Source organism: Cololabis saira, chromosome 12 (genome assembly GCF_033807715.1).
Source record: "Cololabis saira isolate AMF1-May2022 chromosome 12, fColSai1.1, whole genome shotgun sequence".
Taxonomy (NCBI): domain Eukaryota; kingdom Metazoa; phylum Chordata; class Actinopteri; order Beloniformes; family Belonidae; genus Cololabis; species Cololabis saira.
Window position 1 is genome coordinate 8055330 of NC_084598.1, and position 23842 is coordinate 8079171.

The 23842-nt window shown below is 39.8% G+C and overlaps 2 protein-coding genes across 3 annotated transcripts in view; one reads left to right on the top strand and one right to left on the bottom strand.

The window, feature by feature from the left end:
- The window catches only part of ptpn22 (protein tyrosine phosphatase non-receptor type 22), a 23657-nt gene extending 14267 nt beyond the window's left edge, over nt 1–9390 (top strand). For both annotated transcript variants that reach the window (XM_061735363.1, XM_061735364.1), the window contains 12 exons: nt 1462–1536; nt 1644–1777; nt 4387–4414; nt 4595–4690; nt 4913–4978; nt 5654–5778; nt 5911–5938; nt 7352–7432; nt 7658–7761; nt 7898–7928; nt 8023–8106; nt 8694–9390. In XM_061735363.1, coding sequence (XP_061591347.1) covers nt 1462–1536; nt 1644–1777; nt 4387–4414; nt 4595–4690; nt 4913–4978; nt 5654–5778; nt 5911–5938; nt 7352–7432; nt 7658–7761; nt 7898–7928; nt 8023–8106; nt 8694–8755 — 914 coding nt within the window. In that variant the 3' untranslated portion in view covers nt 8756–9390. The remainder of the gene's footprint in view (nt 1–1461; nt 1537–1643; nt 1778–4386; nt 4415–4594; nt 4691–4912; nt 4979–5653; nt 5779–5910; nt 5939–7351; nt 7433–7657; nt 7762–7897; nt 7929–8022; nt 8107–8693) is intronic.
- Nucleotides 9355–22418, bottom strand: LOC133456779 (lysine-specific demethylase 9). Its single transcript, XM_061735365.1, has 7 exons — nt 21818–22418; nt 20255–20922; nt 17694–17831; nt 15569–15711; nt 15308–15475; nt 13602–13710; nt 9355–12772 (listed from the first exon to the last, which is right to left on the bottom strand). The coding sequence occupies exons 1-7, from the start codon at nt 22395–22397 to the stop codon at nt 12236–12238; spliced, it is 2343 nt and encodes a 780-aa protein (XP_061591349.1). The 5' UTR covers nt 22398–22418; the 3' UTR covers nt 9355–12235.
- Nucleotides 22419–23842: the final 1424 nt, after the last annotated feature.

The window sequence follows — 23842 nt, forward strand, 5'->3', positions numbered from 1 at the left end:
AATTGCTTATTTGATTTCATAAAATATTCGAATTTTTTATTTATTTTTTATTTGGGATTTTCATAAACTGTGAGCCATAATCATCAAAATTATAAAAAATAAAGACTTGAAATATCTCACTTTGCATGAAGTGGAAAATAATATATTTGTTTCACCTTTAGTTGAATTTACTGAAACCAATGAAGTTTTGCAATATATTCAAATTTTCCAACCATCACCTGTACATTATATTATGACATCAATAAATAACAGAGAGCATACCAATATATGTTGCTGTCTTTAATATCCTTTAATGTCCTTTATTTTGTTCATTATTGTTAGTTCGTTGTTCATGTTTGTGACAGACGTGCATGGGACAATTGTGAAATAAACTTTTAATTACCAATTACGTAACAATTCCGTATTTCAAGGGACGGGTGGCGAGCCCGGCGGTCCCAGAGAGCTCTGAGATACCGTGTAGAACCCTCAAGGTCCTGGTCCTGGTTGAGGATCCATGCTTGAGGTGTGTGGTCATCCAGAAGTTATGAAAGCCGTTCATGGAACACCGTAGCAAAGCATCTGGAATAGTGCACATCTGTGTCAGGTCGAGGGTTGGAGTCCTTAAACCGAGATACCTCCACGCGTGGTAGAGAACGATGGAGCAAAGATCCTGTGGGGGGTTGAAATCCAGACTGATACCCTTGATGTGTGAGTATAGAGGGAATGACGTCACAGATGCGACTTCACAGCAGGTTACGCCTACTGACCTGCAGAAAGACTGAGTGTCAGCGTAAACTTTCAGTTTGAGCAACTGGAAAACATCTAAAATGGGAAAGAGCTGTTGTGGAATCGACTGTACTCATAGATTTAGCAAGAAATCAGAGTTATCGTTTCACAGACTGCTGAAAAATTAGTATTTTTGTATCAGGTAATGTTGGATTTTTGGGTAGCTAACGTTAAACGGTCAAATCATAAAGTTCGGTGTCCTCATCACTTTAATTTCTACAACAAATCCTGCCTTGAAGTCGGACCAAGCGTCAAGACTTTTGTAAGCCTTCAAGCTTTGCTTCGTGTATTTACCCGGCGTAGAAATTAAGTACATATAAATATCAGGAAACTGGATTTGTGGCCAAACATTAATGTCCATGGACCACTGGTTCTTGGTAACTGTACCAAATATTAATGTCCATGGACCACTGGTTCTTGGTAACTGTACCAAATATTAATGTCCATGGACCACTGGTTCTTGGGGTAACTGTACGGGTCACTGTCAAGTCCAACTGCCTTGAATTTAAGCCGATAATCAGCTGTTATCCCGTCTTCTCCACTAGTTGCAGCTGTTTTTGCTGATGTTTCACCACTCAGTGAGAGTAAGGGGTCGTGGTCCAGTGGGAGAGTGACGTCAATGCAGACCCTCTATGTGTGTTTAGAAAAGGAATGTAGACAATAAAATTTCAAGTTTGATTCCTTCTGTTTCCCCAGGTAGCCCCTGTCCCTCCCCCGTCCCCCCACTTCCAGAGAGAACCCCGGAGTCATATGAACTGGCTACTGATCAAGGTAATTTAAGGTTATCACAGAGTTTAACAACTGATACCAGAAAGAAATAGAAACTGAACCATTTGTTTGACCACCTGACACTGAGGTTGACTGTGTTTGCTCTTCAGCTCTCGTGGAGCAGGACACAGGGGCCAGGCCGGCTGTCAACCCGGGCACAGCAGAAGAGTCTGCAGATCGTTCTGGAAGCTCAACGCCTGACACCATATTTCAGGATGTGACTACAGATTCTTCGAGGAGAAAAGTAAGAGTAAAATTTCTTAACCGGAAGATGTCCTGTAAGCTAATGTCATATGGATTTAAAAGATCAGTTAAACATGCCTCTCTGGATATGATATATGCAATACACATAACAAAGCCCCAAGTATGTTTTGAAGAGCCAGCTTAGAAATTAAAGGACATCCAGGCTTATTTATGCAAGCAGACACGGGTTCCTGAGGTGCTGAACATAGAAGAATAAAGGCCTGTGGAGGAATATTTCAGGAAGATACAAGAAAACTTATAATGTGCTCTCCTTTAAGGCAATTAAAGAGATATACCAGTTGTTTGGTCTCTCAACAACCAGCCAGGCACATTATTGTCATATATGTGATTTTCTTTTTAAAAGGAAATTAAATGCAAAATCAATCGTAAGGAAAACATGCAAACTAAAAAAATTGAAAAAGATGGCAAATGAAGAATATAAAGATCTTAAGAAGGGCATCAACTGGGGTACCTTAGTCCTAAACAGACCTACACCACAGGTCTACCAACTTTAGACCGTTGCACAATCACTTCGGACCCTTTTCACTAAAATGATTTCCTTTTTCTTTCAAGTGCATTGTCTTTAGAGTGACCTGTCAAGTAACTTGGCAACATTTAAGTAAGACCATACTAGAGCCCTGCGCGGGACTGGTTTCTTAATCCCGCTCCCGCTGCATTTCTGACCATTACCACCAGCAACCTGTGTGTTCCACTCCCGCCCGCTCCTGCAAAACTTGAAAATTTATGACGCACAATAATAGAGATGCATTGATTTAGTGTCTCCCCCCGTACGCCAAGAGAAATGTCCCAGACAAATCTATCTGAATTAATGTTAACATGATCATTGTGGAGCTTGATGGATAATTGAGTTCATAGGTCACCTGACCAAAAGTTAGAAGCAAATCCATCATTGTCATCATTGCTCAAGCTATTTCACCTTTCGCGCCGCATCAATTATGTGATTGAGGTTATAGCAATGAGAGTAGGCGGTGAGTGGCTCAAATAACACTAATAAATAACATGAAATAAACAAAGTTAATGAATGAAACAAATTAATTTAACAAATTAATCACTTGGCCATTACATTTCTGTGGAGGAAGAGAATGTTGCTGACCGACTGAGGTTCCAATCCCTCGTCTCTCTTCCAAGATGCTCCACAGACACTAAACGCAGTTTCTCCAAATATCTGACTTGCTTTGTCTTTGTTTTGTAAAGACCTTGTTTGAGGTTTATTTTCCACGTCATTGATTTCCATCTTGTCGCTAGGCTACATCCCCATCCGGCAGTGTTTTTTTTAGCCGCCCCGCAGCAAAGTTCAAACCGCCCTCCCCAGATTTGCGTCGGGACCCAATCCCAACACAGCCCTCTAGACCAAACCCCCAACTAAATCTAGTGTTTGGTACATTCGGGCCATATTTGGGCTACTTTTTGCCCAAAGATCATGAGGCTGGGGGTACGCTATGTGTTGTACACTCTTCAACACAGGTAAAGCCGAGCAGCCAGACGACGTATATCCACCCTGAGTCAAGGCCAAAGTGGGCCAAAGAAATGGCAGCTGGGAGCCATGTTTGCCTTGACTAGTGGTCCCAAACTACAACCCGCCTCCACATTTGACCCGGCCCCCTGAACAATACCAGAGACGAAGAAAAAAAAATGCTTCTACGACCTCACTTTGCCCCAGCACGTTTTTTACCCTTATGGCCTCCCATACCCCATAGAACATGAATGTTACCCCCCTAGAACGGAATAATGGCAAAAAGGTTGGGTAAGAGAAACATTTATTCAGAATGCAGGTTATTTAACCCGCAGTGGATTCACGATTATTTTTTTGTTCAATGCAAAGAAAAGGCGGTTTGTCTCGCCTATGGATTATAAGGAAAGAACACAAGAACTTTGAGAGACATTTGAGGTTCTGCTCTGACAAGTGAAGCTGAGCTTTAACCTAGGATTGTGCACGGCACAACATAACTGTATCTCTGTGAAGAACCCGGAGATGGTTATTAGATTTTTATTGATTTCATAAATAGTGTTATTAGCCTATATATTTCCTGCGTTATTTTATTCTGTGAAGAACCCAGCGAGGGTTATTTGATCTCAGAAAGGGTTATTAATATTTGGATATGTGTGGTGCGCTGGAGTGTCAGCATGTTTTCTGGAAAACAATAAATGATTACATTTAGGCACCCCTGCGATTGTCACACTTTTTCTGTTAGAAACTGACCCTGGCCCCCCATCAGAGAAGGGAAAAGTTATGTGGCCCTCACTGGAATAAGTTTGAGGACCCCTGGCCTTGACTGTCCGCTGCCATCTCAACTAGATGCACGTGCATTTGGCACTTCATGTGCAGATTCCCTTTCCATTTACAGTCCTAAAGCTATGTGGCTTCTCAAGAAGCACGACATTGAGTCCCCTGTCCTACAGTAGTTGTGTGTGTTTCACTTTCATATCCTTAAATAGCAGTGCTTCTCACTGCAACTGACTATTTAACGCCATAGTTAAATATAGCTTCAATCCGTGCATAAATAAATGCAATGCATTACATGTGTATGCATATGCTGGTTTCAAATATTTTTGATGGTTAAATAAGTAACTATCTTTTCTTTCCTTTAGCATCTGAGAGCAAAAAAGACTTTCTCAGGTAAGATACTATGATCAAGATCTGGCTGACAACAAAGTGAATAAAGCAACTTATTACAAATGCATATGTTTCATTTAGATTTTAAAGAAAACATTTTCAGTCTTGTAACAGCTCGTACCATCTGCTAATGATGAAATGCTTGCATTCCAACAATGTTTATTTTCCCGTGATTATTTCTAGCTCCAATGCTACTTGATTATGGACCAAACGTGACTTCAAACCTCAACCACAACGGTCTGCCCCTGGACCTCCTGACCCCCGCACACCTTCCTCAAAGTAAACTCACCTGCCTGAATAATAGAAGAATAGGACTTGTTTTTTTTTTTCAACATTGACCAATGTTACTCTATTAAAATAAAAAGGAAAATAAATAATAACTAGAATACATTTGTTTTATTTTGAAGTATGTACTGTTGTCTCCAAAGATAAAGAGTAAAGTATTGGTTTACTAATGCAAAATATATATATTTATTTTGTAAAAACAATTTGACTCTGCAGCTGAGCACATTGTGACTGGAGCCACAGCAGACAGAACAGCGGTACCCGACCTCACCACAGAACATGGTGAGAACAATATACCTGTTTACAAGAAACATCTGCCTCTTCAGTACAAGATCAAGAGTTAAATCATCAAAAAAAATTTGCATTATGCACTTCAAGAAAAAAGTCGAAATGTCGAGAAAAAAGTCGAAATGTCGGGACAAAAATCGAAATGTCGATTTTGATGTTGAAGTACAATTTCGAGAAAAAAGTTGAAATGTTGAGAAAAAAGTCGAAATGTCGAGAAAAAAGTTAAGATTTTGTGAATAAAGTTGAAATGTTGAGAAAAAAGGCGACATTTCGACTTCATTCACGAAATTTCGATTTTATTCTTGAAATTGTATTTCAACATTAATCTCGACATTTCTACTTTTTTCCCGAAGTGCACAATAAAAAAAATCTTCCCCTCTCAAATATTTTTTTTCCTGCATGGCCGTAATACTCTTCCATATACTGTGTATATATATATATATATATATATATATATATATATATATATATATATATATATATATATATATATATATATATATATATATATATAAATAAAGATATATCAAAATATATATGGTGTATTAAAAATGCATATATATGCCTTAGGTTTTTACCAACTTGGTATTAACTATTAATATATATGCAGACAAAAAAAGAGAAAAATCATCATGTCTAAGGGGCTAAACTCTATTCTGGTGTTTTCAGTGGATGAGAGAAACACCATGCACCTGCATTCTTCAGTACAGCCCTTACCAAAGGTGGGCCTGTCGTCTGAGTGGGACGGCACTAGTCAGCCCAAAACCTTCCTGGGTGTCATGATCAGGAGCAAGGTAAGAACCTCAGCGTCAACGCTTCACTCTTCCCTCCCATTGGATTCATTTTTGTCATTGATTTACATGATGGCTCAAGTTTTGAAGTTCTGACAAGAATAACATTTTTTCTTTCCAAATGTTTTTCTCCAGAGCGTTCGAACAAAGAGTTCAAGAGAAGGTGAGCTATTTGATCTCCTGAATGAGGACGTCTCTATGTTTAAGTTACATGGCCACAAAATTGAAGAATAAAATGGGCAAATGAGTTTGTATGTCAGATGTACTGTAGATAAGAAGCATACGAGCAAGTGTGACACACACTGCAAAAACTCAAAATCTTACCAGGAATATTTGTCTTTCTAGTTAAAATGTCTCATTGTTTTAGTCAAAAAATCTTATTACACTTAAAACAAGAGTCATAACCAGAAAAATAACTTGTTATTTGACAATTTTCACCTGTTTCAAGTAAATTTTCACTTGAAATAAGTAGAAAAATCTGCCAGTGGGACAAGATTTATCTTCTCATTACAAGCAAAAAAATCTTGTTCCACTGGCAGATTTTTCTACTTATTTTAAGTGAAAATCTACTTGAAACAGGTGAAAATTATTGTTTTTGCCAGTGATGAGTCTTGTTTTAAATGTAATGGGATTTCTTTTGACTAAAAATGAAACATTTTAACAAGAAATAAGACATAAGATTTTGAGTTTTTGCAGTGTATAGTGACCCATTTATGGTTTTTATATTGTTTTTTTTTTTATTTATGTGTTTGCTCCATGGACTCAGACATATTAGACGATCATTTAGGTGAATCAAACTTTTTTTTTTGCAAAAACTGCAAAAGCACATCTTTGATTTGAAGTGGGGATGTGTGCGATGTTTGTGAGTAGTTTGTGTCTTTTCCACGGTGGACAGTGGTCCGAGTCAGTGCTGTTCTCCTGCTAGAGAACCTGGAAACAGCCGAGGAACTCGGCTAAAAGCCACTACTGAGGACATTTCCACCGTCTGCAAGAATGCTGACCTCATAAATTCCATAGTTGCTGGAGTAAACGCTGTTTTGTAAATGTTTATACCATGCTACTTTTGCACATAGTTATATGGGATGCATTGCAACATGGTCCTTCATGGAATACAGATGTTCTGCAGTAAAAAAAAAATGGAATAGTATATAACAGTCTGAAGCAAGAGTGTAGCTGTGTCTAACACTGAATTATCTCCAGCTGATATACTTACAGGTGTTAAGTCGTTTTAGGTGAGTTTTCTCCTCTTCGGCCCTCATTCTTCCCCGATTTTCTAAACTGAGAGCGTTCTAACAGTTGTCGACAGCACGCATGAAACAAACTACTCGTGAGCATTTCACGCAACCCCGCAAAAAAGAAGAAGAAGAAAAAAAGAACGTCTTTAGGTCAGAGTTCTGATGGGTTTACTAACCACGGTTTACACGTTTATGACATATTGTTATCAGTGGTTTAACCCTGAATTGTAGTGGTTGAAGCATCAGGTTCACTAATTATCCTGAACACAGTTTACATCCCAAAGCTTGTTTACTGATGGTTATTAACCATTCATCTAAATAACTGTTGTCGGTGGGGGTAGTTCGTTTCTCTGCTATAGAGCCCCTCACTGTGTTTCAGCAGAGCGTTTCACTTCCTGTGGTCGAGGCTGAAGGAGGAAGTGGTGAGTTGGTTCACGATACTCTACTACACTACAGCCTTTCTCACACAGTGTGCACATTTACACACATTTACACTCATAAACATTCAAACTAATCATTTATGTAAGATCCTCCTGACTAGAAAAATGTTTAGCTTCAAGCACTTGGCATGCAAGTTTGTTGTGCATCAACCTTTAGATCACTTAACGTTAGTTGTTTGGTTTGCTCTCTGTTCCTGTGTTTATCAGCACAAGTGGAACACCGTGACGCCGACCGCAGGACCTCTCTGAACAGCGACGGTCCAGGAAACAAATCAGACAAGAGCAGTGAGAGGGGCATGGTGAGATCCAAGGTAGCAATCATTCTTAACGTTCTTGCCTTTTGGAAATAAAGGTCAAATAAATAAATAAATATGAAGGTCACATGTGTAGTGATGGTTATTTTGAAAGTAAAATGTAGCATTCTAAATTCATTTTACTCCCCTCCAGAGTCTGAAATTCTTTAGACCCAAACAGAGACGTAAGTAATGATAATTAAATGCATCAATTTTGTTCATAAGTATACATATAGGTGTAAAAAGTAAGAGTAATGTGTATAACAACTATATTCTCAGCTAAAACCGGCCCTCCGGAACCTCCTGCTCAGCCCGAAGCTCCACCTCAGGCATTTACTCCCTCGTTTAAAGTATTCAAATTTGGTAAGTATTCAATTTAAGTAAGTTAATGAAAAGAAAAAACTAAACAGTTCATTATAATTACAACAAATCTCTTTCCTTGAATGAAAGGGAACAGAAAGAAGACTAAGCTTATTTTATCTGTCCCTTCTACTACTATATCTACAGGACTGTCTCAGAAAATTTGAATATTGTGATAAAGTTCTTTATTTTCTGTAATGCAATTACAAAAACAAAAATGTCATACATTCTGGATTCATTACAAATCAACTGAAATATTGCATGCCTTTTATTATTTTAATATTGCTGATTATGGCTTACAGTTTAAGATTAAGATTCACAGAATATTCAAATTTTTTGAGATAGGATATTTGAGTTTTCTTAAGCAGTAAGCCATGATCAGCAATATTAAAATAATAAAAGGCTTGCAATATTTCAGTTGATTTGTAATGAATCCAGAATGTATGACATTTTTGTTTTTATAACTGCATGACAGAAAATCACAATATTCTAATTTTCTGATACAGTCCTGTATATCTATACCCTCTACTACTATACTACATGCTGTATCCCACAAGACTTACAATGCCATTATTATTTATTCTCCGCAGGATTTGGGAAGCGTTTTGGAAAGCCCAAAGGTCCCCGGAACTATCCCGAGACCTGGGTCTGAGGAACTTCACCCCGTTTTGAAACAAAAGCGGGCCTTTTCTTCTTCCAGCGCCATGACGCACTTCATTCCTTCACGTCGTCCTGGACAGAAGCAGGTTTATCACAAATCTGTCAAGAGAATGACCCAAAACAGCTGAAGTGAACAGCACTTGCTTTTCTTGTTTCTTTTTTTCTTTGCATCCTGACAAAAGGGGCAGTAGCGCCTCCTGCAGGAATCACACGGGAAGTGTCTCATTAGTAGCAAGAGGTCAAACTGGTTTTCATTTGGGAAACAGTTCCTCAACAAACTACACTGACAATGACTCCGATGTCGGACTCCTTAAAAAATGTACGAGATTAATGCGTGTGGAGAAGTGGGTCGGCTGAAGTGAGAAGTTGAACGCTTCTTCTTTTAGTGTTAAACGTTATGCTGTTAGATATGTATGAATGCACCTGCATGCTGTCAGCGTGATACGGGAAAACGGGATTTGTTCAACAGCACATCACTCCTTGTGAACTAAGCTTGTTATTTAGGTAGTTAAAGCATCTTTCATTCAACTTCTGGAAATTGATTTTTGAATGAACAATGAGTCTCATGCAAATGATGCAACAGCACACAATTATTTATTGAAAAATATTAAAAGACTATGCATCATTGTTGAGTGGTATTCTTTTCCCCACAGTTTTAACAGTAAGGAATTACACTCTGTTTGTAATTTGTCAGTTGAAAAAGTGACAGAAATGATCACAAAAGTTTCACGTGCAAACACGGATGAGGAAAAACACCGGCTCTTGAACACAACACAGTTCAACAAAAGGCAGATGTGACGACACGATTCATGTAGATGGTGTCAGTGTGAAAATCACATTCCCCACAATTCTGAATACATGTGAAAGGCATCGTGTTCAACCACGCGATGGGACGCAGGATTCGTTCGCTCCGAGCCGGCATGAAAACGTGCTCCATCCCTCCTCTACACACACCGAAGGAAGGAAGGCCGCCGGCCCGACCCTGCACAGCACAAGGCACTAAGATGTAGTCAGCGCGACATCACTTCCTTCATGAAAGACTACTTTTAAAAGACAACAAAATGAAAACTTCCTTGAGAAATCTCAGTCCCAAACGATGAATCTCACTAAACTTAAAGGGGACCTATTATGAAAAACAGGTTTTTTCTTGCTTTAACATATATAAAGTGGTCTCCCCTCAGCCTGCCAACTCAGAGAAGGAGGAAAGCAACCAAATTCTGCAGTGTCTGTACAGCCGCCCGGATGATCCGTCCAGTCTGATGTGGATCTACGAGCCGTTCAGATTCTGTGCATTTTCGTTACGTAACCAAAATGCAAACCACACCCACAACTATAAAACCGTGTAACTGCATGCGAGCGTTCGACTATCACGTAGCACTGCGTGACATCGGACGCTCTCTGTCCATCTCCCTCCAGCAGCTGCCACTTTATTGAGGTTTTTGTAGTGAAATGAGGAGGAATCATAGAGATAACTTCTCATTTCAACTAACTGGATCAGCCGTTCCTCATCCATGACTGTTTCCTACAGCGCTTTCAAAAACAGAAGCAGGGCGTCCGACAAATATTCAGCTCAAAACGACGCGCTGCGTCGCTACGGCCAGTTAGGACAGTCCAATAGAAAATAAAACAATGGAATTGATTTTGTCGCTGACGCTCGCTCGCATCGCATGCAGTTATGACACGGTGTAAATAACTCCGTCAGCCGGAGCTTCCGCCATTTTTCCGTAGCGGTGTATCACGTCATTCAGGCAGCCAATCAGCACAGTGCCTCATTATCATAGCCCCGCCCACTCAGAATCCCACATAGATAATGAGGTTAAAGAATGAGATGATAAAGACATGGTTTAAAAGGCTCAATTTCTAATTTATTTAGCAAAAACAATCAAAAGCTTGTTTTTAAGACATTCAAGGCCTGTTTAAAATAGGGATTAGATGCCATAATAGGTCCCCTTTAAAAGAGACGTGGTTCTATACACTTTTTGCTACATCTGGAACAGACGTCCCTGATCTCACACCACACGATTACAACAACAGAAACCCTCTACAACCGTCTCCTCACAAGTCAAGTGACATTACCAGCTAAAGCTATGTTTTTTTTTTGTTGAAACGGCGTATCCCGAGGTATCACGCCAACATGATACTCATACAACTCCAAGCAATAGCAAAAAACTCTCAGACCATTATTGCTAAGTTCAACAGCCATAATTCCTTCGTCGTCAAGTAACGTGCGTTTTCAGGTCAGAACCCTTCTTCATATTTTAAGCGCACTCTTGAGAAAATAAATTAAATATCAAAATCAGTCCCAATAAGAAAAGGGTCCTGTATAAAATGATATTTACATAAAAATCATACACATGGCTAAATATCTTAAGTGCCTTACGTCTCATTGGATAGCTGCATGTTGCTTATTTTCAAAGGAAACAGTATGCTTTCCAATCCTAAAATAAACTTTAACAGAATAATTACAAACAAACCCAATCAAATAAAGTCAATCCACAGCATCCTCTGGGTCGGTTAGTCTCCGGGCATTTGTCAATGACATGAATTATGCTCCATAATAAGAGGATTGTGCATCCAGAGAAATCATATTTAAAAGATTTTAAATATCCCTTCATCTCCACAAATTACTTGTGAAATAAAGTGAAATAAGTTACTCATAAACAGCTAATGTATCACTGTATAATAAAACTACAATGTCAAATGGTTCAATATCTTACACAAACTTTAAATAAGACCATGGACAGTTCGGGTGCGACCAATATAAAATGAAGAAATAAATACTTTTTAGTACCATTAAACAATACTCTTACAGTATGACTTGTTTAAAAAAAAAACAAAAAAAAAAACAAAGGCTCAAAACTACAGAAGAGTATTAGGGCCAGGCAGGAGAAAAATAAAAATAATATTTTAGAGGAGGAAGATTTTTTTTTCATTATGCACTTGGAGAAAAAAGTCTAAATGTTGAGAAAAAAGTCGAAATCTCGAGAAAAAAGTAGAAATGTCGAGATTAATGTTGAAGTACAATTTTGAGAAAAAGGTTGAAATGTTGAGAAAAAAGTCGAAATGTTGAGAAAAAAGTAAAAATTTGATGACGATATTGATTTGAAACACATATCACATATATGCAGTTGCATAACTTCAGAAACTTAACGTTCCACTCCAAGGATGTAAGTTAGTTAGTTAGTTACGGCTGTTGCTGCAGAGCTGTCAGTCGCTCTGCTAACTGGATTTGATGGACCAGAGGAGACATTTACACTTTATTCACCAAATTCAACTTTATTCTAGAAATTTCGACTTTATTCACGACATTTCAACTTTTTTTCTCGAAGTGCACGATAAAAAAAAAAAATCTTCCCCTCTCAAATATTTTTTCTCCTGCATGGCCCTAATACTCTGTCAAGAAATAATTTAAAGCGATTGATTCTGATGTCAGTTTCAGTCTAATAAGGGCCAGTGTCGGAGGTGTAGTAGGTCATTTAGGGATCTCCGTGGGGGGGTCATGAGACTTTGGGTGTAGACCTTCAAAAGAGTCCTCCCTGCCAGAGCGGATGGGGGAGATGAACGGGTGGGGGTCCCGGTACGTGGGGGGAGGCTGAGCAGACTTGGTGGGCTGTGGGGGGGCCGGCTGAGGCTCCTGGGACGGCGTCGCTGGTCTCTGGAACTCCGGTTCCTCCGTCTTGGCCACCCCACCGTGAACGCTGTCTCTCTGCAGTCTTGCATGGGGGGTTGGGGTGAAGCCGGGCCTGGTGGGGGAGGAGCAGGAGACCCGGGCCGAGCCGGGGCTCAGGTCCCCCGGCGGCTGCTCCTCCTTCCTCCCCGAGTCGTTGGACTGGTACTGCTTGAGGCGGATGTGCCAGGCCAGGCTGCAGACGGCAGACACCGTCTTGAACTGATGGATGACGTTCCTGGGGATGAAGTAGACGTCGTCGTCGCACAGCTGAGCAGACACGTAGCGGATTCCTTCTCTCCTCAGCTGGTTCAGCTTGGCGTCGTCCACCCACTGGACGCACTGCACACACATTTACGGTACCATCATCAAACTAAAGAACCCACAGAGAAAAAGAGAGGGGGTTCTACGGAGGCGTATTGCATTCACTTGAGAAAAAAAAAATCGGCTCTGTTTTTCTGAATTAACGACTTAATATCAGAATTCCGAGAAAAGTTTTAATGAAAAAAAAAAAACTGATCTGTTTTTCTGTATTGAGATAATTATCTCAGAATTCAGAGAAAAATTTGAATAAAAAAAAAATCTGCTCTGTTTTTCTGAATTAATGAGATAATTATCTTAGAATTCCGAGAAAAATTTGAATAAAAAAAAATCTGCTCTTTTTTTCTGAATTAATGAGTTATCTCAGAATTCCGAGAAAAGTTTTAATGAAAAAAAAAAAATCTGCTCTGTTTCCAACCTGCGAGAAGCTCTCTTGTGACCTGCATGGAGTAGCCTCCGGTTGCTGCTGCTAATAACCCTCCGACAGTGCTATAGGATTTCCAGAACGGGGTTAATACAGGTATGTTATGACAAGAGTATCTCCCAATGTTTCAAACCAAAAGCAAAATAAAACTGGATTAAACTGGACAGGCGGAACATGTTTGCTTCCATGAAATCGAGTTCTCAAGTGAATGACAGCTTCTTGAAAGAAATTAAAACTTCTCTCGGAATTCTAAGATAATTATCTCGTTAATCCAAAAAAACAGCAGAATTATTTTTCTTAATTAAAAACTTTCTCGGAATTCTGAGATAGTTATCTTGTTAATTCAGAAAAACAGAGCAGATTTTTTTTTCTCAAGTGAATGCAATACGCTTCCGTGGGTTTCCATGTGAAAGCTGCACTTGTTACCTGAGAAACCGGGGGCTCGTACAGATCCAGCTGCAACCGCTGGACGACCTCGCTGAAATCCCCAGCATCAAAACACACCACGTCTTTGGTTATCCGGGGCCAGTCGTCGCTGTGAGAGGTTCAGAGTTAGAATAATTGAACATAGAGTAATGTCATATTTACTCCAATTGCCTTTCCATATAAACTAAGCTTGTTTGGTGTGTAGGTACAACTCAAGTTTGCAGAGTTTGTTATGCAGATAGGTGAAGTCAGATAGCGTGACTGCGGATGAAGTCATCAAAGAGCTATCTGTGCAAAACAAGGACTGCTCCCCCGGTTGAAATACCGAGCTGTTTCGAGGTCAAAGAGGAGAAACATATCAAGTTGAAGATAAGGAGTTATGTAAACGTGAAGAGTTGCAGCTGTATTTTCCCTCTTCCTTAGAGCTGCAACTCGTATAGAGGGAATGCGCATGAGTGTCAGTAGGGCTGGGCGATATATCAAGATTTTAATATATATCGATATATTTTCAAACAAAAAAAAAATACAATTTTTTACATTTTTTTTTTTTATGATTTTGATATAGCTTATTTTGTGACAAATTGACTTGAATGTTTTATTTGAGATTTGCACAAATGTTTTGTTATTTGCACAACTGTCAACCTCAGTGGAAAAGTCTGCCTGTTACTGTCTACATTGTATTAATTGCACAGTGTATTTTAATTTAATTGTTATGCAGGAAAGGGATATTTGTTTTATTTTATTCAAGAAGCATTTTTATTCTATATATGCAGGCAGTTGATTTTTGTTTCATTTGTTTTATACATTTTGATATTGTGCAGACCTCTGTTAATAAAGGTACCTGTGTGACATTTGGCACGAGGCTTTGTATTAAAACTGACTGTTTTTTTAAGGGTTTGCCTCAGAAAAAAATGAAGCTAACAGAGATGCTATGCTATAATGCTTTGGGGGAAACCCCAATTATGGCACAGAAAAAATATTGAGATATATATCGAGTATCGCCATTCAGCTAGAAAATATCGAGATATGACTTTTGGTCCATATCGCCCAGCCCTAAGTGTCAGAAAGACTGAGTGTCAGAAAGACTGAGTGTCAGCGTAAACTTTCAGTTTGAGCAACTGGAAAACATCTAAAATGGGAAAGAGCTGTTGTGTGATCGACTGTACTCATAGATTTAGCAAGAAATCAGAGTTATCGTTTTACAGACTGCCGAATAAGCTTAAAAGCTTAATTTAAGCTGATAATCAGCTGTTATCCCGTCTTCTCCGCTAGTTGCAGCTGTTTTTGCTGATGTTTTGTCACTCAGTGTGAGTAAGGGGGCTGGTCCAGTGGGAAAGTGACGTCAAACTGTAACTGTTATAACCTGCATTTGCAGTAGCATTGTCAGGCCTGTAGAGGGCATAGTTTGTTTATTTATCTGTTTTGGGATTTTCCCATAGTCCGTGAAAGTTACATGAAGTGAGGTAACCAGAAGTGTTTTCTTCTTCTTCTTCTTTGCTGCTTTAACTCACAAATTATTTTGGTTAAAATTGCCTTTATTTCTTTTTAAATTGGAGGACCCCCTGCAGTACCTCCGCGGCCCCCCTAGGGGTCGCGGATCCCCGGTTGAAGACCCCTGTTGTAGGTGGTTTGAACCTGACATTGAGTAAAGAATCAATTAAAGGATGGGTGAACACGAGGGCTGCAGCGTGCTAAAGGACCGTTACCTCTCTCCGAAGTGCACGGCCTTCAGGACGCCCACGGCGGCCGTGCTCTGCCAGTCGAAGCTCTGGCCCACGTGGTCGGCGTGGGCCTTCGTCCGGTCCTCAAACAGAACCTCTCGGGGCTCGCTGGCCCTCGGCAGGTAGTGCAGGTTCTTTATCTCGTTCATGGATCTTCAAGGAGACACCGAGGAGCAAGAAGATCAGAGCTTTGCTCGATGATAATGATTCAAACCCCAGAGGTGAAGTGTGGGGTTCCCTCCGTACCTGCGTCTCTTGAAGGGGGACTTGGGCATGTCGGCGGTGGGAACCATCTGCTCCCCGGGTCGCACCCACATAATGGGCCCGTCATCGCTCTGGGAGCGACAGTCCAGCTGCAGGTTGGAGAGGGTTCCCCACGGCAGGGTCATCTGTGGGTGCAAGCACCGGTATTAGATTCACAATGGTTCCTCATCTACAATGGTTCAAAGTTGAGGACAGAATGAATGCTGCACTTCTGTATTAAATATGGAAGGTTTTACAATCCCAAACTCCATTAAAGCTGCAAGCAGTGCAACTTGCACTCATGGCCACCGCCCCCGGTGGGGCTAATTCATGCCAATGGAGGTCAATTCCTCAAAACCGAGTCAGATGACACCACCCACGACTCTTTATGTCAAACCATTCAAAAGTTATAGCAGAAAATAAGAACTATCAAATATGGACCAACCAGATGAAGGGGGGGCGCGCTTTTTGGCGTCTAGCGTCGCCAAGGAAACGCCTGTGACTGAGAAAAGTAATGTGCATTGTCGCAGGATGGAGACGCACATTTTGATGTATAACACACCTGGGTGCACATTACGGTTCGGGCTGTATTATTTGCCAGGGAATGGCATAAATTTCGCCAAAATGACACGATTAATTCAAAATGGCCGACTTCCTGTTCGGTTTCGGCCATGGAACCGAGAGACTTTTCTTTAAGTTGTGACATGATACAGGTGTGTAGCGATGTTCGTGCATGTACGTCAAACCGTATTGTGGGGCTTGAGGCACAAAGTTTTCTTTTTTTTTTTTTTGCTTTAAGATAATAATTTACATGTACGGTAAAGTTTAATGAAGGTTTGTCGTGTTATTTGTCTTGTTTTTAACTGTATGTTTTAAATGTATTGTTTTTTAATGTGGACCCCAGTAAGACTAGCTGTGTTTAAGGGCATAGCTAACTGGTATCCTTACAAATAAACAAATAAACAATGGTCTTAAACTTAACATGCATGATTTTTGCAACAGAAATATATGTCTATTCAACAGTTGTGATTAATTTGTTTCAGCTGACGGAGTTTTCTTGGAGAACTTCAACACTGCACTGTTTCCTCCTTGGGGCAGTGAAAGTTGCTGGGCAGACGTTAAAGGGCATGTTGTTGGTTATGCTGTCGTCATGACGACACGGTGGCGTCACCAGCTAAGCTGAGGGATGGAGCTCAACCCAGACCAAATATTGTTCCAAGTTAAATATGCCGATGCTCTGAATGTGAATTTCAGATATGAAACTGCTGATATACTTCTGAGCCGGGACGTAGATGAGCTCGGAGTTCCAGGGCTCAACATTGCTGGACCTGCTGTGACTGCAGGAGTCGCACAAACAGCAGGCTCAAGTTACAAAAGGTCAGTCACACATGAACTGAGTAGTAGGCCTGTGTTGAAAAAAATGATTTTCTGATTCTAATTCGATTCTCATATTAATTCCTAAAACTCAATTTGTATGTTGTTTTTTTTTCTCATCATTACATTACAACTTTTGGTATTTTTTTGTTTATGCCCTAAAAAGGAATGTTTGTGGGCACGAGAATAACTACAGTAGTGCCATGTTTTTGCCTTTAAATATGTTCAAAGGTATGAAAACATTAAAGTTTTCAGTTATAATTGCATAAATTGTCTATATTTATTTGCTTTATATACTGTCTTGGGGTTCAATTTGCATAAAATGCTAAAAACCTAATTCTCATAGATGGGAAAAAAATGAAACCGATTTCATACGTCCTCTGTTTGCCGCTCTGGATGTGTTTGGTAATTCTGACCCACGATGTTTCTGAAAGCAGTTCTATCAGCATTCTGGGAGCTGATTGGTCCTTACAGCATCATTAGCTGCCAATACTTGCTGTTGAATCTCAATATAATACTAGTATTAATATGTTGCATAACTGCAGTCATATAATTCATGCAACAGCTCGAAAAACAGTTTTAATAACACTAACCCAAATCAATATCGGAATCGAATCGGTTCTGAATCTTAAGAATCGGAATCCAATCGATTCTTGACATTTGAATCGATCCCCAGCCGTGCTGAGTAGATGTGGACTTTCCCCTTGTTAGAACCCAAATTCTGCTCAAGAATTAGAAAGCATTTCCCTCAGACCTTCAGGAAGGGCGACTCTTCTAGCATGTCGAGGAACTCTGGGAAATAGTCTCCGACTTCCTCGTCCACGGCTCCCACCAGGCTGATCTGCCTCATGGGTCCGGCCCGGTACGTTCCTGAGCAGTAAGTCCGGTTCACCTAGGAGACAGGAACCCTTTAATGCAGGATAAACTACCAACTCAACTGCAAGTACACATTCATTGCCTTAGTATATTTTTTCTTTATCAACTCAAATGAGACACACACAGTACTGGAGTTGAGGGGGGATGAGGGGGCATGGCATCCCCCCTGAAATAAAAACGGTCCAAATCATCCCCCCTGCCATCTTTCTGTCCCTTATGTCATTTCATCAATGAATGTGGTTTTACTGCTATTTCAACATTTAGAGTCATCACCAGAAAAATAACACCAGAAAAATAACTTATTTGACAATTTTCACCTGTTTCAAGTACATTTTCACTTGAAATAAGTAGGAAAATCTGCCAGTGGGACAAGATTTATCTTCTTATTACAAGCAAAAAAATCTTGTTCCAATTGCAGATTTTTCTAGTTATTTCAATTGAAAATCTACTTGAAACAGGTGAAAATTGTTGTTTTTTCCAGTGATGAGTCTTGTTTTAAGTGTAATGAGATTTTTTTTTTACTAAAATTAGACATTTTAACTAGAAATAGGACAAATATTCTTGTTAAGATTTTGAGTTTTCAAGGCATTGTATTGCTGCCTTGTTTTGACCAAAACAAAACTGTTGCTCCAAGGAAGCTGTATGTACCTTAACTCACGTCTGACACGAGTCTGACATAATCCCTTAAGCCTGAATTTGCACACTTAGGTCACAGAAGCGGGACGGCATTCATATCCTGCATGTAAACACTTCCAGGTAAACAGGCTAAAAAGTGAAAGCTGCCATTTCATATCCAAGCGCAGTACAGTTAAAAAAAGGGGGCGTTTTAATGCAGTTAATCTGCTCTCAAAACAGCCATTTATGCAGAAGTGATACGTTTGAATTAGATTTACTTTCTCTGCATAAATGAAAGATTGATCATTCTTCTCTTGGCATCCTTTTTTATGCCGGGTGACAGTAGTAATGAGCCTCATGGTTATGCAAAAAAGTCCATTAGAACCATTAATGACAAAGAGGCACATGTCATCAGTATCTCCACTGGAGCGTGCAGGCAGACTTTAGAAGCTGCAACTTTTCATTCGTCATTACAAGTAATCACTATTATGATGGATTTCTTTCTAATGGGATGTGATGTTTTGATTGAAACCCTTACAGGATTAAGAAAACCCTTGTGCAAACTTCAGAAAAGAGCAATGAGAATTATACACAACGCAGGATCACACTAATCAATTATTTCTACAATCCAAATCACTAAACTTTCTGGATGTTGTCAGTTTCAATACACCACAATTAATGTTCAAAGCAAAGAATAATTCATTACCGGCACATATACAGGGGATATATATTTTTTTTTTTTAATTAATTTTAAAGTTCTCAACAGACGCACAACCCTGAAGAGTGAGGAATGAAACTGTGGAACATGGAACTGTGAACATGGAGCTAAAACAAAGTCAAAACATATCACCATTTAAAAAAAGATAGACACTTTCTATTCAAAATACAGATGCGAATAAACATGTATATATGAACATTTATTAATATATGTAGATATATAGATTTATATTATGGATATAGATATGTTGTATGTAAGTATGTATATGGATATGTTGAGTTGTATTATACGTACAGTATTTGTGTATCTACAGTATATCTCTTAATATATATTGATTTATAGTTATATGTAGATATGTCGATATATAGATTTATAGTAATTTTTATGTATATAATTGGAGGTAAATATATGAACCAGTATACAGAACTGTCTCAGAAAATTTGAATATTGTGATAAAGTTCTTTATTTTCTGTAATGCAATTAAAAAAAACAAAAATGTCATACATTCTGGATTCATTACAAATCAACTGAAATATTGCAATCCTTTTATTATTTTAATATTGCTTATTATGGCTTACAGTTTAAGATTAAGATTCCCAGAATATTCTAATTTTTTTAGATAGGATATTTGAGTTTTCTTAAGCTGTAAGCCATGATCAGCAATATTAAAATAATAAAAGGCTTGCAATATTTCAGTTGATTTGTAATGAATCCAGAATGTATGACATTTTTGCATTACAGAAAATAAAGGACTTTATCACAATATTCTAATTTTCTGAGACAGTCCTGTATTTATATATACATATAATTGAGTATTATATCACTGTATAGAACAGTTATTAAAGTAGGTATGGTAAGTAAGCTTATTGAAACTTGTCTTATTATATGTAAGAATGTATGTAAGATTCAGTGATAGGACTCGATAAGTGGTTACTTCTTTCCTACTCCGTTTGGAGCATGTTGGTGGATCTGTGAGGTCTGCCCAAGTGCTGTACACATATACATATTTATATTTGTATTCTGTTTTTTACTTTTTTGTACTCTTTTTTTCCATGTTCGAAATCAAATCTTCAAATAGAACCAAACCTCCTGTCTTGTCAACATACCTGAGAGTGAAAGTTTCCAATGGTGGTGGTCTCGATGTCTTTCTTGCCCAGTATCTCCACTTTGACTGGTGTGTTGGGGAAGTTGAAGGCAAAGTAGTCCAGGAAGTCGGGCAGGTACGCAGCGGCCCGGTGCACCACCGACAGGGCGTAGACGGCCGCCCCCCTGGGCTTCTCAGCAAAGGCCAGCTCCAGGAACTCCTGGGCGAAGCTCTGCATCTCCGCCGGGCCGAGGCAGGCCAGCTCCTCGGCGTAGGCGTGCAGGACCAAACCCCCGCCGTTGGCCTGCTTTTCCTCGTGGATGAAGCGGCCGAACCTGGTCCCCGTCTGGAGGCAGGAACTCCGGATGCAGTGGTCTTGATGGGAGTGGAAGGAGACGCAGCCCATTTTGAGAGCATGCAGGTAGGGCGGGTGGGTGCTGAAAACATCTCTGACGGGACACTGAGTGTTTTCCTGCTTTATGCTGGCGGGCAGGGAGGCGTCGGGGCGAACAAACGCTGTGAGATCCGCTCCAGGACCCGCACACTCAGTCTGAACCGCTTTGTTGTGCCTGCACCGAACCCTCTTGGAACTGTGGTCATGCTCATGGTGCTTCCTTTTCTTCTTCTTCTTTTTCAGGAGGTATTCCTCCAGTGTTAGAGACTTGCCGTTTTCATTGTGGGGCTTTAGCTCTGCAAGTACACGGACAGTAAAGACAGATAGAACACATACACCTCACAGAGGGAAAGGGATATTTTGCTCTGTGATACTGTTAAGCAGGACATCTGATTATCTTTCCAACAAATTCAAAATACTTTAAAATAGCAATCAGAACTCAATGCAGACATACATGGGTTTCTTATGCCGAAGTTTCCAAATAAATTAACTTTAAAGCAAAGTGAAAAAAAATATTCAGACGTGAGAATAAACTTCAAATATCAAATACAAAACTCTTAATTTCCACAGTAGATGCATCTCAAATTCTTGTGCTGGGGGGGGTCAGGGGGGGCCACGGCCCCCCCTACTAATTTGCTGGCCACCCCACTTGCCTCAATAGAAAAAAACAAACATTTGCCGGTCACATAAAATCTATCGTCAGTTATGCGTTTCATCCCAAATCATTTGGGCCAAATGCATACCTGTAGGCGTTTCTTTAAGTATTTCTGAGCCTGTATACTACAACAGTATAATAAAATCCTGTAATGATGGCTTTTAGTTTTGGTTCCACCCCAAGAATTTAAGTGGCCCCATCTGGCCCCCCCTATGAAACATTTTTGGAGGCGCCCCTGCCTTGAAATGCATTATATACTCACTACTACTACTACTACTACTACTACTAATAATAATAATGATTATGATAATAATAACAATAATAATAATAATGATAATAATAACAATAATAATGATTATAATAATAATAATAATAATAATAATAATAATAATGATAATAGTAACAATAATACTTATAAGAACAATAACAATACTGATTACAATAATGATTATAATAACAACAATAATAATAATAATAATAATAATAATAATAATAATAATAATAATAATAATAATAATAATAATAATAAAACGCACCTTTATTTTTCTTGTGCTCCGGGTATTTCACATTAGTCCCCGAGTTTTCCTTCTTCCCCTTCACTTTGAGAGCCTTCTCCCCGTGCGTGTGCTGGCATGTGTGCGGCTTGGCCGCGGCGGAGCGGGGCGTGAGGAGCGCAGGGGGCCGGCCGGAGCTGGCCGGAGGGGGCCGGCCGGCCGCCGCGGGCTGCGGCTGCAGCCGCCGCTGCGCGGGGCAGGTGGGCGGGGAGCTGTGGCCGGAGCCGCCGGTGCAGCCGTGCTGCTGCTGCAGCTGCTGCTGGAGCTGCTGCAGCTGCTGCTGCTGCAGGTGCAGCACATGTTTCTGTGTGTCCCCGCTGAGGCTGAGGGTCCGCGGGAGTCCCTGCTGCAGCTGCAGCTGATGCGGCTGAGTCCCCGGGAGCCGGGGGATGTGATGCTGCTGATGGAGCCTCGCTTTCTTCGCCTCCTTCCTCCGTTGGTCAGCGCACGGCGACAGCTCCCTCTTCTTCTTCTTTTTCTTCTCTTTAATGAACGTATCAAAGCTGTCCCTTATCCTCTCGTCTTCTACTTTGGAGCGGAGCAAGTCCACACGCGCTGCCATCTTTGCACGTACGGCACATTTAAAGGGACTCGGGCCTCGTACTGCGCATGTGCCCGAAAATTTGTAGTCCCTTTTCGCTGTTCGTTCGGAGCATGGATGTATGCTGCGCATGCGTGCGAGTTGCATTGAGGGTAATGTAGTTAACGGCTGGGTGGGGGTTGTAGTTCCCAGCGCGGGACTGCGTGCCGTCTCGCACGCACTCACCTCTGCTCGGTGACGTCAGGGTTACATTTATAACGTCCACGAGAGGGAGCGGTTTAATTTTGAACTTTATTACTGCCCATGTGTTTAATTTATTAGGAGCAGTATTCGAGTGGAGGGGGGATGGCATCCCTCCTGAAATCAAAACGGTCAAAATCATCCCCCCTGTAAAACTGCCATCCCTCCTTTACATCCCTTATGTCATTTCATCAATGAATGTGGTTTTACTGCTATTTCAACATTTAGAGTCATCACCAGAAAAATAACTTATTTGACCATTTTCACCTGTTTCAAGTACATTTTCACTTGAAATAAGTAGAAAAATCTGCGAGTGGGACAAGATTTATCTTCTTATTACAAGCAAAAAAATCTTGGTCCACTGGCAGATTTTGAAAATCTACTTGAAACAGGTGGAAATTGTTGTTTTTTCCAGTGATGAGTCTTGTTTTAAGTGTAATGAGATTTTTACTAGAAATAAGACAAATCTTGTTTAGATTTTGAGTTTTTGCAGTGATCCATTTTACTTATCCTGTGAAGGACAGAGTCATATTGATAAGTTCAGAAAACTGTTTTTTATTGTTGTGTTTTGATGTATTTGATGTAAGTCCAGTGCATATTTAAAGCTTACAGAAGGCTGCATTTAACTGCTGCTAGGTCATTCCTGCAGTATTTCTGCAGGTGTTTTGGTCACTGCTGTTATTTGTAATATATTATATTATTTGTAATCAGCACAAATTATCTGTCCCCATATGATAAAATCCACCATCCCCCCTGATTTTTTTTTACAACTCAAGTACTGATTCGGAGGAGAACATTTTCTGCACAGATGTAACTACAATATTTCCAAATTACCTGTGAAACTATCTAACATTCACAGCCATCTTCTATTATCCTGGTCCATGATGTACACACACAATTTATCTCCCCACAAATATTTCATTTGGAACAATCAATATATTAGATTCAAAAACAAATCGTTATATATTAAGAGATGGGTTAATAATAATATTTTACTGGTTAGTCAACTATTGAATGACAATAGTCAGTTATTCACTTATGAAGAATTTCTCTCAATCTATGGTTTTCCTGTTACTGCTAGAGAATATTCAATTGTGTTTGATACAATACCAGATAGTGCTAGAAGGTTACTGTGTTTTGCTCCTAAAGGTAGAAATTGTAACATTCCAAGGTTGAATCCTGATGACATATATGTTGGTAATATTTGTCCTTTTACTAAGTGATAA